We start from the raw sequence: 20652 nt of genomic DNA, 5'->3' as shown, positions 1-20652 counted from the left end.
CGAAAAGAGTTAATTAGCGACTGATTCTAAATCGTTTGATTCAGAACCAGAAGCACGAACCGATTCAGACTGTTTCATTGAAAAGAACGGGAACAAATTTGTAAACTGTACAAATTATAGTAACTAGACTATAGCACAGTAGAAACAGAGTGACGGTCACAACGAGTCATCAATCGGCCATAATGGCAGCACTAAGCTGAGCGAAACTCGCATATTTGCTGATTATTGAGGCTGAAAATGGTCAGTTATTGTCATGTTTTGGGATGTACTAAGACTTAGACTGCAACAAATCATGCAGATGAGTGTAAAAACTATCTGAACCAGGATTTCTGGGTTGAAAATCTGGACAACATTCGTGTTTGTTCTTATCATTTCAAGGTAGGTGAAATATTAGGCTAATATCTTAATTAATACTGCTAGTACATATCTTTACCACCTATTAATTTTAGTTTGTCAAAATATTGTGCTCTCATGCGTACTAAGTCCTTCTCTATATGATTTAGCAGGTTCTACACATTTTTTCTGTGGTTTAGACACTATAAATTAAAGAACAATGTATTCATTAGTACATTAACCAGGCAACTGATGTTGTTGTTTACATCCGGGTGTCGCCAAATTTTGACGCGAGTGCAAACCCTCTATTGCCCAATGGTGCTCTAAAACTAGTACATAAATCGTAGTTACTTTCAAAGTCACTTTCACCTAGACGTCAGTCCATACTAAACTGGATTAGATCGTCATCCCATCAGGTGAACGTCTGAATCACACAGTATATTTAACTAGAATATTTAGTCAACAAATTGATGTGTCCATAGACACACACAAACACAAAGACACAGTTGATTTCTTAAGAGTTAATAAGGCAGATGATTCTGTCATGTAACAGAAAGAAAATGTTTGGATTGGAAGAGGTGCATAAACAATAATACAAATTAGGCCTATTGATTTAAACCTAAAATACATCTTTAGATATAAAGCCTTCCAGCAGATTCATTCATAAACATTAAGCTAATCTCCATGCAGTATAGGCTATATGTTAGTTTGTGTGTGTGTGTGTGTGTGTGTGTGTGTGTGTGTGTGTGTGTGTGTGTGTGTGTGTGTGTGTGTGTGTACCTGGTATTCATCACGTTGTGGGGACCAAATGTCCCCACAAGGATAGGAATACCAGTAGATTTTGACCTTGTGGGGACATTTCTCAGGTCCCCATGAGGAAACAGGCTTATAAATCATGCACAATGAGTTTTTTTGAGGAAGTAAAAGTGTGCACAATCTCCTGTGAGGGCTAGGTTTAGGTGTAGGGTAGGGTTAGGGCGATAGAAAGTACGGTTTGTACAGTATGAAAACCATTACGCCTATGGAATGTCCCCATAAAACATGTAAACCCAACATGTGTGTGTGTGTGTGTGTGTGTGTGTGTGTGTGTGTGTGTGTATGTGTGTGTGAATTAGGCAGTCTCTCAGTAGAATTGGAAAGCTGCAGTCAGTGCCTATAAGAGGCTTTCCTACCACAATCCCCTGCAACTGTCACAAGCACTCTGTCACTTGCAGACTTTTCATCAGACACTTAGCAACTCTGTCTCCTTGTTGATGTTGTTAATGAGGGTGTTTGGTTTGGCTATGCTTGTGAGAGCCAAACATCCTCACTAATATAATTAGGTATCATAACAACCAACTCGTGAGGACATTTTATTTGTCCTGACTACATAAAAAGTCTAATAAATTGGCCAAATAATGTTAATATTTAAATCGAATGATGTACAGGTTTCTGCAAGGGTTAGGTTTAGGTCATATTTTGTCTTGGTTTCCAGTAAAAACACTAACCTATGAGGTAATTAAAAATGAACTTATTTTAGTTGATAATTCCGTCATTATTTGCTCATCCTCATGTCGTTCCAAACCTTTATTATGGTTTTATTTCTATTGTGGGAAAGAATATCTTAAATATGTTTTTTTTTAAATATATAAGAAGGAGAAGATGTCTGTCAAGCTCCATCGCGACAAAGAAACAACATAAATGTATCATGACGTACATAACAAGAGCTTAAATTTGAGTCTGTTCCTCTCACAAAACTACTGTATAATTTCAAAAGACTTATAATATGTGACCCTGGACCACATAACCAGTCATAAGGGTCAATATGTTTAAATTGAGATGTATACATCATCTGAAAGCTAGTATAGGTTTGTTAGGATAGGACAATATTTGACCGAGATGCAACTATTTGAAAATCTAGAATCTGAGAGTGCAAAAAAAATTGAGAAAATTGGCCTTAGCCAAGTTCTTAGCAATGCATATTTAAAAAAAAATAGGCTTTTATATTTGTACAGTAGGAAATATACAAAATATCTTCATGGAACATGATCTTTATTTAATATCCTGATGATTTTTGGCATAAAAAAAGATGAGTTTGACCCATACAATGTATTTTTGGCTATTGCTACAAATATATCTGTGCTACTTAAGACAGGTTTGTGGTCCAGGGTCAAACATAGCACATAAGTCATTTCAGAATACATTTATGATGCTTTTTGGTCATTTGACTATATGGAAAGTGTTTTTGTGTTCCTCAGAAGAAATACAGTCAGTAATGGATGGAGTAAAATGGATGATAACAATAGACATAAATACACACATACGGTGTAAAACATATTGCAACCATACAGATTAAAATAAATGGCATTTTTCCCAGTGTAACAATCCTAAATTGTTTATTTGTTTTTAAAATGACTCGATGTAAAGTATGTGTGCAATTATACGCCCCAACAGGGCGTTTGCTGAATACACATTGTTCATCAATTGCCACAAATACACGCCCCATCCTGTTCTGTTGGAGGTTTGCCAGATGGTGGCAGTGTAGGAACAATTGCCTTTCTTACATATGTCTGTTAATTCTTCCTGCTTAGTGATGGGGAGACTCAAACATACGTCAATGGGATTTGAATACCTGGCTGACCTGTTGACAACCTACAGTCATCCTACGACATAAACACCTATTTGTGTAGCCATAACCCCTGTGCTCATATTCCCACAACATGCAGACAGACACAAACAAACCACACACCTTCAATCACAAGATAATTGCCTTTTCCTCCAAATAAATAGGTCAACACAAGTGTCTAATGTAAGGAAGGACACTTGTTTGCCTGTGCACACAAACAAGGGTGCATGTTTGTTCAAGCCAGTTTTGCCAGAGCAGTCTGCGTGTAATTAGTCCATCAAGAGCCGTTTTCTGTTGCTCCAACCTGAAGCCTCTCCAGGGTTGAGCACACTCCATCAGTGCACCCTGGGATTTGACTTTGTTTGTGAGAAACTGTTTCCAGGCTGTGCGTACACATAGTGACAGAGGTGTATGCATGCATGCACACGCAAAAGAATGAAAATGATGCCCCAAATAAACTGTTAACACATAGTTTAATTGAAACAAGTGCATGCTTTTCATAGCCACACAAAGTCTCAAATGCAATGCTACCTTTGGAGAAACAAGAGGTGTGGCGTTTAAAACCCATCCCTTGTCCTTCACTCCATTAGTGAGCACCATGCACCACAAGTTCCTCCCCCTGTTAAAGCACACACACAAACACACATGCACACTTAATGCTGCAATCCTCTTTGTGAAAGTGACGCGCTTCTGTCAGAAACAGAGCTTAGCTGAAGTGAAACAGGGAGAGAGAGAACCAGGCTCATTCAATTTCTGCTTGTCTGCCATCCGGTTAACTACTGTACTGTCCTGTCTGAGGTTCTGTGATCTGGTTTTTCTTGCAGGTTGATCGGTGGGGCTACGAAAAAAATCTTGCAAGCTTCTCATCTTGGACATTTGGGATTGTCAGTTCCCGATCAAAATCTCAGCTTAATCCGAATCTCTGCAGGTAACCTCGTTCAACTCTACAACTTCGGCCTGTGGTTTGGAAGATGCTAATAGTTTATGCAAACTGGATACAAATCTAACTGAGGACTTCTAGATCCAGTTTTTATTGTTTTTTGATTTTGTATTCCTTTGAACTTTGTGGAAGAGTTTGAATCTGAAGTATAACTTGTTGTGTGAGCAAACACCTGTGACTGTGAAGTGGTCTCAGGTGAGGGGGTGAGACAAGGATCAGGTGTTTTTTTGAAGGGTCAGTCGGGCTCAAACTGAGCCACGGTGGAGGACGACCCGCTGGATTTCACTGATATGGACGGGCACGGGTATGACCGCTTTGCGGATGGGGACAGGGACAGCTACCAGATTGACTACCGGCGTATTGTGGGGGACATGGAGCCCGCTAGGCCACGGATGTCATTACGAGACTCAGATCATCATTTTCATGGTCCGTTTACCCATAATACACTACACGGGCATGGGCACGGGCACGAGACGGCTGCCCAGCGCTACAGTGCCACCCGGATACAGGCTGGATATGAACCAGAAAGGTGAGAACAGTGTAGAAGAGAAGGTCTTGGTTTTATACTTGATCAAATCTAATAAGGATGGACGTATAAACACACAAATATAAACATGCTGGATATTTATTCAGTCATTTAATGTTTAAAAATTTTACATTAAATGAATTAACTCATAATATACATATTAACTCATAATAATGAGTTGACTCATTGACTCATGCCTATATATATATATATATATATATATATATATATATATATACAGGGGTTCTCATAAGAGTAGCCTGGTTCTCATAAGAGTACCTGGACATTTGGTTTGGTCTTCACACTACATATAGTGTGACCCATTAAATATAATAAAAAAAAAATATATATATATATATATATATAATAGTGATAATATTATAATCAGACTTTATTTAGTTAGTTTTAATTTTTAACAAATAATAAAGTGTAGTATTATGTTTTAAAATAAAAAGGAAGCATTCAATAAAAATACAATTATTTTATAGTAAGCTTAAAAATAAATCGATAATATTTACTTTTTGTTAATTTTCATCATTTTGAAACCTAACTTAACAAGCTTTTATTTTGGCGGGTTGCCGGCAAGTACGTAATGCGAACGGTGACGCGGACGGCCTTTACACGCTCCCGATTAAAGAGCGTTCAGTGAAGAGCGTTAGTGAATGAAATGTCACGTTTTTGCATTGTGCTTTGAAAACAGCAGCGAATAACACATTATTATGCTTTCAGTTCGAATAGAAATCTTATGCAGTATTACAGTTTGTTGATTTAAAATGGTAATTGTACAAACAGCTGCAACCATGTTGGTATGCAAATGCGAGCTCTAAACTTATTTACACAGCGCATTTTTTATTTTGGTGCGCATGCGGACCCGTGGACCACTTATGTGCACCCCTGTATATATGTACACACACACACACACACACACACAAATATATATATATATAAATATATATATATATTTTTTTTTTGTAATATATATATATATATATATATATATATATATATATATATATATATATATATATATTACAAAAAAAAAAATATATATATATATATATATATAAGTTGTTTATTGCAGGCAGGAATACTGAAAAAAAAAAACAATGACAAAAATATAAATGTACCGTATCTTTAATTAATTATTCATTCATTCATTCATTACAAAACACAGTGATGACTTAAATTAATATTGATGACCTATATTAATAATTAATATTGTTTTAAAAATATGTTGATATTGGTCCCCTTTTGTTTATGTATGAATCATTTCTTTTTATTTTAAACTTGTGTTGTGCTGAAAATGTAGATGGAATAATAGTAAAATAACAGCTGTGAGTGAGTGAGAGAGAAGTAGGAGGGGGCGGCTCTGTTTTGTCTGTGTTGTCCTCTGTTTTGTCCAGTCAAAACAAGTGAAGACAGTAATGTATTATAGATCAGCTGTAAATACAGAATCAGCATAATGTTATACACTACCAGTCAAAAGTAAAAACAGTAAAATTTTGAAATATTTTTACTATTTAAAAAAGTGTTTTCTATTTGAATTTATTTTAAAATGTAATTTGTTACTGTGATCAGAGCTAAATGTTCAACATCATTATTTCAGTTTTCAGTGTCACATGATCCTTCAGAAATCATTCTAATATGCTGATTTGCTGTTCAAGAAACATTTTTATCATTATTATTATCAATATTTAAAACAGTTACAAAAGTACATTTACAGGATTCTTTGATTAATAGAAAGATCCAAAGATCAGAAAAAAGCTATAAATTGTAATATTATACATTGTACCATTCAAATGATAGGAATTATATAAATTAATACTTTTATTTAGCAAGGATGCTTTAAATTGATCAAAAATTATGATAAAGTGATAAAGTAAATTTTTTATTCATCAAAGAAACATGAAAAAATTCTGCTTAGCTGTTTTCAACATAATAATAATAATAATAATAATAATAATAATAATAATAATAATAAATGTTTTTGAGCAGCAAATCAGAATATTAGAATGATTTCTGAAGAATCATGTGACAAAAATTCAGCTTTGAAATCACTGGTATGAATTCAATTTTAAAATATATTCAAATAAAGCAGTTATTTTAAATAGTAAAAATATTTCTAAATTTTACAGTTTTTGCTGTACTTTGGATAAAATTAATGCAGGCTTGGTGAGCAGAAGAGACTTCTTTAAAAAACTAAAAAATCTTGACTGGTAGTGTATTTATTAACAAATAAGCATTTTATTATCATCACTGACCAACAATAAATAATTAAACTCATAACAATGAATGAACTGACTGATGTTAGTTAAGTTATGATAAAGTATTTTTGCTGCATATAATAACTTCACCAAGAGTTAAGCATCAATCCACCTTCTTAGCTTGAGAACAATTAGAGAAATTATACAAAATCTTTTTTGTTTTATTAGTCAGTATCTCTCAAGTTCCCCCTATTGTTTTAAAATAAATGCCATTGGTTTGATATTTTGTTACCTAATATGGTGACATTCATGCATTTGTGTCCAAATGCTTTTTGAGAAGCATCAATCTCATTCCTAAATAACGTTTGGGAATGTCCACAGCAACAGCCTGTGATGTTGTTTTGACTCTCAAACAACATCACAAAACACCTTTCCAGAACCCCCATGAGCTTTCAGTTGGATCTGGCATCGCAGCTTATTACCTCATCCCAGCTTTGACACAGACACCTGCGACACAGGTGCTTCTCTAAGGGTCAAGCAAGGGTCTCCCCCACCTCTGTGGTTGACACTTCTGCCCTCAGAGGTTAACTAGTATTTATCTGCCACAGCACTGCAGATCTTCAGCTTAGCTCAAGGACCATGTGACTCTGAGAATGTAAGACGTCACCCATCAGTCTGAAGTGTGTCTGCATGCTCTTCAGAGTTCCTCGGCATCTGAAATAAACTGTCATAAAGAGACGTTACTGTAAAACAAATGTAATCTACAGGGACTTTTCCCACCACATCTTTTCTCTTTCCTATTAGAGTCGGCTCTCTCGACAGATGAGAAGAGAACTTTAATGAAGGATTACATTGATAGAGCACTCTTTAGGTCTAATCTGCTGTTTAGAGTATAAATCCCACCAGGAAAGAACAGCACGCCTGTGTATGTTGAGAGGGTAAGATTAAATGTTCATCAGGAATAGATTCAGCTGACGGCATAACCACTTAAGAGTCATCTTGGTGTTAGATGCTGCCTATATGTTAAACAAGGCTTTAATGGTTGAAGTGATTTCATAGAATGTATGTGCAGTTAAATGCAAAATGCATTACAAATCCCATGTTGTAATCAAGGCTTCATTAATCAATGAATGATTTTGCAATTTGCAATGAATGATACAAATCACTGAAGTCCACTAAGTTGTTAAATACAAAAAACACTCTTTAGGGAATTAAATTATTTTGTATTATAAGTGTTTTTTTTATGCACAGAAAACATAACTAGGCTACCTGAAGATCTGGCATAAAACAAACTGGCATTAAGATAAAATATTATTTTTTTATCCTCATATTTTTTGTCTTACATATCAATTTGTTTGTTCTTTTGTCATCTGGGTGTTGCAATCAATCAGTCAGTCAGTCAGTCAGTCAATAAACAAATAAATAAATAAATAAATAAATAAGCAAGCAAACAAGCATCCTTTAACAAAATCAATTAAAAGGCAGCACAGGTTTCACTTTAAATAATAGGTTAAAAAAATCCCAGTGATAGCTGTTTATTACGGGTTTTCAGGTTTAGTTTAAAAAATATTTATAGTATATAGTTTATAGTTTTTTCTAATATTTATTGTAATCGCATGTCTTCATCATCAATCGGCGGCACTGAATGTAAATAATGCCACGGAACCTAACGAAACACATATTTTTGCTGATTATTGCTGCTGAAAATGGTCAATTATTGTCATGTTTTGGGCTGCACTAATTGGTCAGTATAGACTGCCAAAAGTTATAACAAATCAAGGAAAAGAGTGCAAAAAACTATCTGAGGTACAAAAGGCGTTTGTGGTTGGCCAAACTGAACCAGGATTTCCAGGGCAAGAATCTTTACAACATTTGCGTTTATGCTTATCATTTCTGGTCAGGTAACGTTAGGTGAAATATTAGGCTAATATCCTAATTAACACTGCTCAAACATATCTTTACCACCTATTAACTCTAGTTTGTCAAAATATTGTTCCCCTTCCTACTTACTAAGTCCTTCTCTAAATGATTTAGCAGCTTCTACGCATTTTTTCCATGGTTTAGACAACATAAATTAGCAGAACAATGTATTCAGTAGTAAACGTGCAATCCATGCTGTTGTTTACATTACAATGGCCTGACTAAATCGTGACTTAAAGGAGTAGTTCACTTTCAGAACAAAAATTTACAGATAATGTACTCACTCCCTTGTCATCCAAGATGTTCATATCTTTCTTCTTTGGTCGTAAAGAAATGGTGTTTTTTGAGGAGAACATTTCAGGATTTCTCTCCATATAATGGACTTCTATGGTGCCCCCGAGTTTGGTTCGGTCCCGAGTTTCAAAGCAGGGTTGGGGTCAATTCAGGAATGAACTCAACAATTCCAATTCAAAGAAGGAAATGGAGTTGGAATTGGAATTGAACAACAATTACAGGAAACAGAGTTGGAATTGAATTGGAATTACAGGAAGTGGAATTCAATTCATGGAAATTCCACTGAATTCCGTTTATTGCTGTTTCTGAGCATTTATTTGTGATTAGCCTACATTTAGAGACATACATTTGAACTTTATTTATGATGCTTTACAAATACCAAGTAAAGTATGAAATAGAGTTGATCAAATGCAAGTAAATAAAAATGATTCATTCATGTATTTCATGTAATCAAATGTAATCACAAATAAATGCTCAGAAACAGCAATAAACGGAATTCAGTGGAATTTCCCTGAATTGAATTCCACTTCCTGTAATTCCAATTCAATTCCAACTCTGTTTCCTGTAATTGTTGTTCAATTTCAATTCCGATTCCATTTCCTTCTTTGAATTGGAATTGTTGAGTTCATTCCTGAATTGACCACAACCCTGGAGTCTAGTTCGGTTTCTCAAGATAGGCTGCTACCTGTTTAAATGATATCTCTCAAGTAGAACATTTTATGTGGTGTAGCTAATCCAAAAATCGTTTCAAGATAAAAGTGGCATATGTAAATCCAGAGATATTCAGAAAAAGAAAAAAAAACTGATTCCCACAAAACGTGCCAAAACAAGTTTGGGGAGTGCTTAGCTTAACCTTTCCTGTTCCCTTTCTAAGCGTTGAATTGAGCGGGTGTCATGTGACTTCACTTCACACGGTTGACGGTCTCGGTTGCGCTTCTCACCACGAGACCCTCGGTCCAGAGCAGCTACAGCCTCCTCTGAACGCTGCTGTTCGGGATGAGAGACTGATGATCCCCGCATTGATCTAACGCACTTTAATACAGCCTTCATCATGTGAGATACTGTACATGAGGGCGAATATTCAACAGAAGGAAGTGTGTTCATAACACTGGTGCGAAAGAGAAAGTAACTCGAACCTGTAAGTGGATTCCTATTTGTTTTTCTATCTAACGCGGTTATGAACTTAACGTTACTGAATCGATAGAGCAAAATAGCTCTTTAACTCGAATTCTTCTCGTTTTGAATGTATTTGTATTTTTGACATTTATCTCGCTTAATTATCAGCCAGGCAGCTGTTCCTCTATTTACATATAGCCCATGTGTTCTACCCAAAGCGGTAGGCTAAATAAAGAATATGACGTAAATTAAGAACATATCTAATTATGCAAAAATGACAATATTTTAAACCCCTATCTGAAAAGTTGTTTTAAAGTTGTTACATTAGTTTATAGATACAACAATGTCTGTACATTTTGTCTCTGGATGCTTGGCAGTGCAATCCGCTCATTAAAGTTGAAACCAAATTTCCCATGCATGTGTTTCAACCTTTCTTTAAATGTTTGTGTGTTTCTAGCATGGCTGATTACCTTATCAGTGGGGGAACTGGGTACGTTCCCGAGGATGGACTCACTGCCCAGCAGCTTTTTGCCATCGGTGATGGTCTCACATACAAGTAAGTCAAGCATCATGTGCATTAAAACTCATGGTTGACATGGACAGCAGGTCCTTTCATATGTACGTAGTTTCACCCTGGCACACACACATGCACTCTAGGTAGGCATCTTTCTGGACATCTGTCAGTGAGATGGCTCTCGGTTCCATGGCAACCCTCTGTGCATCTCCATAGCAACGGGAGCTCAAGTGCTCAGTCCCAGCACATGCAGCCCGTGTTTGTGGGACAATGCAAAACCAACGAGTGCATGTGTGGTCCTTTGTGTCTATGCTTTTCTTTCTTATTCATGATCCAGATGTCATAGCATAACATTGATTCTTATTATACAGTATGGTGTATGCCAGTGCATTAAATGAGCTTGTGTTTGTGTGTGAATATGAGCATGTTTATGCTTTGCCAGCCTTATGAAAACTTGTTAGCAAAGCAGTGGTCTCTGTGTCTATTTTTGTCATGCTGGCTGGAGTGTTTAATCTGGTCTAATGGAGGTTTTATGAGCGTTAGGCCACATGGGGCGGGACACTGAACAGCGGCTTCTCACACATCCTCCTGAGACCGACAAATCCGGTCCCATTTTTCCTGTATCAAAATATTATCATGCTTTAAAGTGAGGGATATCATTTAACACTTTCTATTAGTAGCCCTGAGATGATAAAAGTGCTTTTAGGTGAAGTTAAATTCTAACAACACTGATAACATCCTTTTGTGTATTAAGTTTTGAGTACCACTTTAAGTTTGGGGTCAGATTTATTTCTTTTTGCGAGCAAAATTAATACTTTTACTTAGCAAGGAAACATTGAAGTGGATAAACCTAAATCTCATTCACTACCTGTTAAAAGTTTTTGAACAGTAAGATTTGTAATAGAAAAAGTCGCTTCTGCTCACCAATTCTGCGTTCAAAGTACAGCAATTTTACAGTACAATTTTGAAATATTTTTACTGTTTAAAATAACTATATTCTATCTGAATATATTTTAAAATGTAATTTATTACTTTGATCAAAGCTACATTTTCAGAATCATTACTCCAGTCTTCAGTGTCACATGATCCTTCAGAAATCATTGTAATATGCTGATTTGCTGTTCAAGAATTTATTATTATTATTATATTTAAAATAGTTTAGTACTTTTTTCAGGATTCTTTGATGAATATAAAGATCCAAATATCAGCATTTATCTGAAATAAAAAGCTTTTGTAACATTATACACTATACCATTCAAAAGCTTGGAGTATTTTTTTTTGGCAAAGAAAATATAGAAATTAATACTTTTATTTAGAAAGGATGTTTTAAATTGATCAAAAGTGGTGATAAAGACATTTAGTCTCTTCTGCTTACCAATTCTGCATTTATTTGATCCAAAATACAGCAAAAACAGTACAATTTTGAAGTATTTTTACTATTTAAAATAACTATTTTCTATTTGAATATATTTTAAAATGTAATTTATTCCTGTGATCAAAGCTACATTTTTAGAATCATTACTCCAGGCTTCAGTGTCACACAATCCTTCAAAAATCATTTTAATATGTTACAAAAGATTTTATTTTCAGATAAATGCTGTTCTTCTGAACAATCTATTCTTCAAAGAAACCTGAAAAAATATATTCAGCTGTTTTCAACATAATAATAATAATAAAGCATTTTTCTTTTTTTTTTTTGAGCAGGATATCAGAATATTAGAATGATTTCTAAAGGTTTATGTGACACTGAAGACTGGAGTATTGATGCTAAAAAATCAGCTTTGAAATCACAGGAATAAATTACAATTTAAAATATATTTAAATAGAAAACAGCTATTTTAAATAATAAAAATATTTCAGAATTGTATTGTTTTTGCTGTACCTTGGATCAAATTCAATCAAGCTTGGTGAGCATAAGAGACTTTTTAAAATCTTACTGTTCAAAAACTTTTGACTAGTAGTGTATTTTTTTAGCACACACTTTTGCATTAGAAAGAGGCTATGTGTTTGTGTGCGTGACATTGGTGACACGATTAAGAACATTAACAGGACGTCTCAGTACGCCACATCTTAAGTAGATTATATAACTCCTCAGGGCCAGAGACATACTGCACGCGTGCAAGTGTATAATTTGTGGCTACTTAAAGTATTCTTGCTATAGGCAAACACACATATTTATTTACTCATACACTATAGTTATCATTCAAAATACAATACTGTTCAAAAGTTTGAGGTTGGGATTATTTATGCTTTTTAAGACTGCATTTGTTTGATTAAAAATACAGTAAAAACTGAAATATTGTGAACTATTATTACAATTTAAAATAACTTTTTTCCATTTTGATATATTTTAAAATGTTATTTATTCCTGTGATGCAAAGCTGAATTTTCAGCATCATTACTCTAGTCTTCAGTGTCACATGATCCTTCAGAAATCATTCTAATATGTTAAAACAATTATTATTATTATCGATCTTGAAAACAGCAATACTGCAAACCATGATGCACTAAACTTTTGAATAGCTTGCACAGCTGTTCATGTTTGCGTAAAACTAGCTAACATTTGAAATTCTGAAACAACCTTGTTTTCAAGTGGTTTTCCTGTTTTTGACACAGATTTGAGTGTGTGTTTAAGCATTTTGTAATTTTGGTAATGTCCTGATTTATAAATTGCTGATCTAAATGTCATTGCTGCCTAACTCTGCCATCTGTCCTTCCTCATTCAGTGATTTCCTGATACTGCCCGGCTTCATTGACTTCACATCCGATGAAGTGGTAAGTACCACTAACATTTATCAGAGGTTATCAACAAATGGATGGAACAGACCTCTAAAGCTCTTGTATTAGCAAACATATTAGTGCAAAGGATCATTTATGATTACATGAGTCAACTCAGATGCTAAGTTGATGGAAAAGGAGCTCTTTAGCTGTTAGCGAGGTGGAAGATCTGCGGGATGAGAGGTTGACGTGGCTGTGTTAGCATCCACAAAGTCCCTGGTGTGCTGGGCAAGTTGTCACAAGCAGTGAAGCTCAGGTGTGTGTGTGTGTGTGTGTGTGTGTGTGTGTGTGTGTGAGAGAGAGAGAGACGGGGACGACACAGATATTATTCCCCCTGGAACCACAACTTTAAACACACTTTTAATTAAAGAAGGAGAAAATTCACTTTCTTGGGATAGATTATAAGCTAATGATTACGTTAAACAGCACATTAGTGAAACCTTGTAGATACTATTTCAATTTATTTTGTTGAAAAACTTGTGTATGTGTTTGGTTTGAGATAGTTTTATTTTTCCAGTAGGGCAGGTAGGTTAGCTTCCTGCTGATGTAAACGCAGGTACACAGCACTGTTTGTGTTTTCTTTGAGCACTTCTGAGATTACGCTGAGCTGCGGCTAATGATGGGACTCAGGTGTTAGAGAACAGGAAGAAAAATGAGACGTGGCAGTGTCCACGGTTTGATGAAATCATGTGGTGCGACTTACTGAGTCATTGTTATTTTAGTAATATTTGTAAATTATTTTTGTATTTATTAATATTTTAATTGTAGTCTTTAATTTTGTAGTTAAATAAATAAAATAATTTTATTAGTTTTTTTCTGATTATGAGAACTCTTCTTCTATAGTCTGGCAAGCTAATCAGCAAGTTGTCCTTATGATTGTGGCTTGATTTTGATTAAGTGTATTAATGTTTTTTTTGCGGATGTAAAGCATTTTACACAAGCACAATGTACATTGGTGATTATTTTTTACTTTTATTTATTTTTATTTTTTTCTAAACTCTGAAAAGTTTATTCTGTGCATCATTGACTTGCACTATAATAATATATTGAGGGGCTTTTTTATTTATTTTTGTTTGTTTAACTCTGGGTTGGGGGTAGTGTGGGAGGAAAATGTTTTGTTTCCATTCTCCTGTGTCTTTATCCTTGTAACGCGGACTCAGGGAAGCGTGTAAGATCCAAACGCTAGCTTTATTCAACAGATCGTAGTCAAGACCAGCAAACAGGAACATCCAGGGCAAGACAAAAGCATAATCCAATCATACAGGCCTTTTATTATTATAAAGGTTCAATTAACAAATTGAGTTAAAAAAAAAATGTAAATACTTTTAAAAATAGTTTATGTTTTAGTCATTTTATTATTATTATTTTTAAATATTTCTATTTATTAAATTTGTACTTTTTTTTTACATTTTTTTTTTTTAGCAATTTTAGTACTTCAGCTTATTTAATATCATTTAGTTGCTTTGGATAAAAAAACAAGTTGAAATATTGCTTTTTTAAATCTTTTTTTTATCTATCTTTTTTCAGTTAAGTTTATTAATAATTATAATCTATTTAATATATTAATTATATATATATATAATATATAATATTTATATATTATATATACACTATTAAAACAACAGAGCATTTACCAAAGTTATGTACAATCATATAGTTATTCCTAAATAAAGAAAAAACAACACCATAACATAGACAAGACTTTTATTAAATAAAATACACATTTATTTTTACATTTTAAGGTTAAAGGAACACTCCACTTTTTTTGGAAATAGACTCATTCTCCAACTCCTCCCGAGTTAATAAGTTGAGTTTTACCGTTTTGAAATCCATTCAGCCGTTCTCCTGTTCTGGCGATATCCCTTTTAGCATAGCTTAGCATAGACCATTGGATCCTATGAGACCAATAGCATCACGTTCAAAAATGACCAACGAGTTTCCATATTTGTTGTATTTAAAACTTGACTCTTCTGTAGTTATATCGTGTACTAAGACCGGTGGAAATGCAAAGCTGCGAGTTTCTAGGCTGATAAGATTAGGAACTACACTTCCATTCCGGCGTAATAGTCAAGGAAGTTTGCTGTCGTAATATGACCGAAGCAGGCGGCGTATTATCAGAAATGAGTTCCCAGCTAGTTTAGCATTTGCACATGTGCTGCGTGGTATTACTGCTCCTGCTTCGGCCATATTACGGCAGCAAACTTCCTTGACTATTACAACGGAATGGAAGTGTAGTTCCTAATCTTATCAGCCTAGAAAATTGAAGCTTTGCATTTCCACCGGTCTTAGTACACGATATAACTACAGAAGAGTCAAGTTTTAAATAGGACAAATATCGAAACTCGTTGGTCATTTTTGAACGTGATGCTATTGGTCTAATAGGATTCAATGATCTATGCTAAGCTATGCTAAAAGTGATATCGCCAGAACAGGAGAACGGCTGAATGGATTTCAAAACGGTGAAACTCAACTTATTAACTCGGGGGGAGTTGGAGAATGAGCCTATTTCCAAAAAAAGTGGAGTGTTCCTTTAAGTTTGTCATCTGATATTTATATTTTATTTTACTCCAGCTTTATTTCAATTAACATTTCTTAATAGTTTCCACTTATTTAACAATAACAGTAATTATTTAAACAGTAATAGCCCTGCTTTGAGTTCATGTACCTTAAATGTTTCTTTAAAGAATGAATTCACTCAAAAATGACTTTTTAAAAATTATTTTCTCACCTTTGTGCTGTTCCAAAACTGTATGATTTTTTTTTATTCCCCATGTCACACACACAAGATCATTTTTACAGAAATTTATTCAGAAACCTTCAACATTTCTCACATTATTACAGTTTATTCGCTATAGTTTAGAAAATGGTTATAAACTATGACAAGAACTCAAGAGTTAAACTGTGTCAAAACAAATTCATCTTGATAATCACAAACGAATTACTGTCAAACCAAAATTTATTCAGACACCTTCAAAATTTCTCACATTATCAAAGTTTAGTTGCTGTAGTTTAGAAAATGGTTATAAACTATGACAAGAAGTCAAAAGTTAAACTGTGTCGGAACAAATTCATTTCAGATATCTTTGATAGAAACGTCAAAGTGTCAAACCAATTTTTTGGTCCCAAATTTTACTGGAAGTACACTGTATGAGGAATTTTTGGGTATAATATAAGACAGTTTTATTTTGCTATCCTCACTTACATAAATGAACTATAGTGTCCTGCACCCACTAATAAAAAATTATCAAAAATTATGTCTGGTGTCTGAAATAATTTTTGGTTTAACTGTATGTTGAGTTCCTAAAATGTCCAATGATAACTTAGCTTTGCTTAGTTGAACATGTCTGTTTACATAAACAATTTATCCCTCTTGCATGTGTTCTTATAGGATTTGACCTCTGCCCTGACCCGTAAGATAACCCTGAAGACGCCACTCATTTCCTCTCCCATGGACACAGTCACAGAATCCTCCATGGCCATTGCTATGGCTGTAAGTAATGCTCACAGAAACGTTATATATCAGCACTTGCACTAAATCGTGATTGCTTTTCCATTACATCCACTGGTTTGTCCCATAGCTCATGGGTGGAATTGGAATTATTCATCACAACTGCACACCTGAGTTCCAGGCCAATGAGGTTCGCAAAGTCAAGGTCAGTAACTCGAGAGATGTAGATTTAGAGGAATTCCAAGTAAGTTATACTATGTGAATCTAATTAGTTGTAGATGTGAAATTCAGACTATAATAATACAGTTTTATAAATTTAATTTGATATCAGTATCTATCATTAACATGTTTTGTGTGTCTGTCATATTGGCAGAAATTTGAGCAGGGCTTCATTACGGACCCTGTAGTGATGAGTCCGCGGCACACGGTCGGCGATGTGTTTGAAGCAAAGGTACGGCACGGTTTCTCCGGCATCCCGGTCACAGAAACCGGCAAGATGGGCAGCAAGCTGGTGGGCATCGTTACATCACGAGACATCGACTTCCTGTCAGAAAAAGATTACGACAGGCCGCTGGAAGAGGTTCGTAATTCAAAATGTCTGAATTCTAATTTAATTCTTAAATAATTTGAAGTTTGATTCCAATTTAAATTGTGTTTCAGAATTTAAGTATTTATTTAACTAAAAAGTGATGTAAAATGGAATCTTTAGTGATCTTTAATGTAGAGCAGAACTTAATTTTATCTATCTAGATTTGATTGGATCATGAAAAGTAGGCAGTGATATCATTAGTTAATATTTTTTGTCCTGTCCATGTGAAAAAGTAATTTGAGATAGCGTGAAAAATTTTATTCATTATGTTTAAAGCTTTTAAACGAACCTAAACTTTTATTCAGCAAGGATGCATTACATTGATCAAAAGTGTTTCTTGAGCAGCAAATCAGCATATTAGAAAGATTTCTTCTAATGCTAAAAGTTCAGCTTTGCACAGGAATAAATTACATTTTAAAATAGAAAATAGTTTGTATGTATTCCACAATATTACTGTTTTTTTTCTGCAGTTTTGATCAAATAAATGCAGCCTTGGTGAGCATGTGGAGCTTCTTTCAGAAACATAAAACATAAAACAATTTTTTTTATATTTTAGCATTTTAAATAACACTGATCACTGATGAATCATTCACAGTAAAGCCAGTTACATTTATTAGGAATTTGTGACAATTCTGAGTTTGTGTTATCTTTAAACACTCATATTAGGGATGTATCAAATAATATCAAATTCTCAACACATGATAATATCGTGATATGAAGTTTATAATATTTTTCTGATATTTAAAAAAAATTATTCAAAGTTATTCATACCCCTGGCAAATTCTGACTTAAAGTTACTTTTATTCAACCAGCAAGTTTTTTTTGACCGGAAATGACACAGGCTTCTCCCAAAAGATAATAAGACGATGTACAAGAGGCAAAAAAATATTTCTTAGCTTTTATTTACATTTGGACAAAAAGTGGCATGTCCAAAATTATTCATACCCTTTGCAAACTGTCACAGTCTATGGGAAAATCCAAAGTTCTATACCATTCCAAATAGTCCCAGCTGTACTAAAGCATCCTAATTACCCTGATTCATTGGGAACAGCTGTTTTAATCAACTCAACAGGTGAAAAACAGAAGCTCTCTGCTGTAGGTTTGTGGACAGTCAAGGCTAAGACAAAGGAGATCACTGAGGACCTGCGGCTGCGCATTGTGGCTGCTCACAAGTCAGGAAAGGGCTATAAGACCATATCTAAATGTTTTGAAGTTCCAGTGGCTACAGTGCAAAGTATTATTAAAAAATACAAGATGTTCCGCACTGTGAAAAATCTCAGAGGATGTGGTCGGAAGGCAAAAGTGACACCTGTGCTGGCCAGGAGGATAGTGAGAGAGGTAAAAAAGAATTCAAGGATCACCACCAAGGCCATCCTGATGAATCTGGGCACTGCTGGTGGCAACATCTCAAGGCAGACAGTCCAACGGACACTGCACACCACTGGGTTCCACGGACACAGACCAAGGAGGACACCACTTCTCTAGATAAGGCACACAAAAGCCCGCTTGGCCTTTGCAAATGCTTATCTGGACAAAGAAGAAGACTTCTGGTCTTCTGTTTTATGGTCAGATGAAACAAAAATTTTAAATTGTTTGGCCACAATGATGTAGCCTTCACTTGGCGTAAAAAAGAAGCCTTCAACCCTAAGAACACCATCCCCACTGTCAAACACGGTGGTGGGAACCTAATGTTTTGGGGGTGTTTTTTTTTGCTGGTGGACCAGGGAACCTAATCACAGCAAAACGGCACCATGAAAAAGGAGCAAAACATCAAAATTCTCAACAACAACATCAGGCAGTCTGCTGAGAAAATTGGCCTTGGGCACCAGTGGACATTTCAGCACGACAACGACCCAAAACACAGCAAAAGTGGTGAAGAAATGGTTAGCAGACAAAACATTAACGTTTTGCAGTGGCCCAGCCAGAGTCCTGACTTAAATCCAATTGAGAATCTGTGGAGGGAGCTAAAGATCAGGGTGATGGCAAGGAGGGTATGAATAATTTTGGACATGCCACTTTTTGTTCAAATGTAAATAAAATATGAGTAATATTTTTTTTTCCACAATGATGCCTCTTGTACATCGTCTTATTATCTTTTGGGAGAAGCCTGTGTCATTTCCGGTCAAAAAAAAAAAACTTGCTGGTTGAATAAAAGTAACATTAAGTCAGAATTTGCCAGGGGTATGAATAATTTCGGGCTTGACTGTAGCTGTCAGCACTTCATACTGCACTTTTAAGCTTTTATTTTGACGGAAACGGCAGTAGAGCTTTTATTTTGAAGGAAAACTCCAGCATCAGTAAAAAACAGGCTTACAAAAATACATCTCACTACAAATCTAGTGAAATCCGGTAATCATCTGCATTGAAAATAAAGCAATAAGAGCCGTTATGAGATGCAGAAAACCGGATCAGGCGCTTCACTTTGAAACATACAGCGAAAACAGACTTGATGAAGGAATTAAGCCATATTGTGCTTTAGATTTTAGTACGTTCGACAGATACTGTGGCAAAGCATAATGGCCTATTTTTTTGTCTGGAAGACCTATAGTTTCTTATCGTCCTATCATTTTGCTATCGCGATATCATGATATTGATAATATCGTTACATCCCTACTCATAATAGTCATGAATTCTACTAATATGCATGAATGATTCTTAAATACTCTAGGCAATGACAAAACGAGAAGATTTAGTGGTTGCTCCAGCAGGTGTAACGTTAAAAGAGGCAAACGACATCTTACAGCGCAGTAAAAAAGGTATGAGCATCAACTTCAGTCCTGTTTATGTTGTGATGTTTAGCACAAGCTTGCTGATCACACTCCTGTTTTTCTCTTTTAGGTAAACTGCCTATAGTGAACGACAGCGATGAGCTCGTAGCTATAATAGCTCGTACAGATTTGAAGAAGAACAGAGACTATCCTCTAGCCTCCAAAGACTCTCGCAAACAGCTGCTGTGTGGCGCTGCCATTGGCACCCGAGAGGACGACAAGTATCGGCTAGACCTGCTCATGCAAGCCGGAGTGGACGTGATAGTTCTGGTGGGTCCTAAGGGGAAAAGGGTGACATTTAACTTTAGCGGTACTCAGTCCTTTTTCTGGAGATCTAGCTTTTTCTGCAGTTCATTGACCTTTAAATTCAGACAAAAGCAACAGAACTTAAAATTTTTGTTGCAAAATTACGTAATTTGTTCTGCCAAGATGATTTAATGAGAACATTTAATAAGAAACATTTACTTTTAAAGGAATGGCTCTAAAAATATACTAACTCTCAGGTCATCCAAGATGAGATGTTTCTTCATCTGAACAGGTTTGGAGAAATTTAGCATTATGTCACTTGCTCACCAGTGCATCCTCTGCAGTGAATGGGTGCCGTCAGAATGAGAGAT

At 35.1% G+C, this 20652-nt stretch overlaps 1 protein-coding gene across 3 annotated transcripts in view; it reads left to right on the top strand.

Moving 5' to 3' along the window:
- Positions 1 to 3613: 3613 nt before the first annotated feature.
- Positions 3614 to 20652, top strand: part of impdh1a (IMP (inosine 5'-monophosphate) dehydrogenase 1a) — a 29096-nt gene continuing 12057 nt past the window's right edge. For 2 of the 3 annotated variants that reach the window (XM_073850097.1, XM_073850096.1), the window contains exons 1-8: positions 3614 to 4407; positions 10396 to 10494; positions 13179 to 13227; positions 16619 to 16720; positions 16809 to 16883; positions 17052 to 17258; positions 19936 to 20023; positions 20106 to 20305. In XM_073850097.1, coding sequence (XP_073706198.1) covers positions 4169 to 4407; positions 10396 to 10494; positions 13179 to 13227; positions 16619 to 16720; positions 16809 to 16883; positions 17052 to 17258; positions 19936 to 20023; positions 20106 to 20305 — 1059 coding nt within the window. In that variant the 5' untranslated portion in view covers positions 3614 to 4168. Of the gene's footprint in view, positions 4408 to 9713; positions 9961 to 10395; positions 10495 to 13178; positions 13228 to 16618; positions 16721 to 16808; positions 16884 to 17051; positions 17259 to 19935; positions 20024 to 20105; positions 20306 to 20652 lie in introns of those variants that run through there. The other variant, XM_073850098.1, reaches the window with a different exon arrangement.

The sequence above is a fragment of the Garra rufa genome, chromosome 11, assembly GCF_049309525.1.
Source record: "Garra rufa chromosome 11, GarRuf1.0, whole genome shotgun sequence".
Classification (NCBI taxonomy): Eukaryota; Metazoa; Chordata; class Actinopteri; order Cypriniformes; family Cyprinidae; genus Garra; species Garra rufa.
Note: the sequence above shows the minus strand (reverse complement) of the source record. Positions and strands in the feature narration are given on the sequence as shown.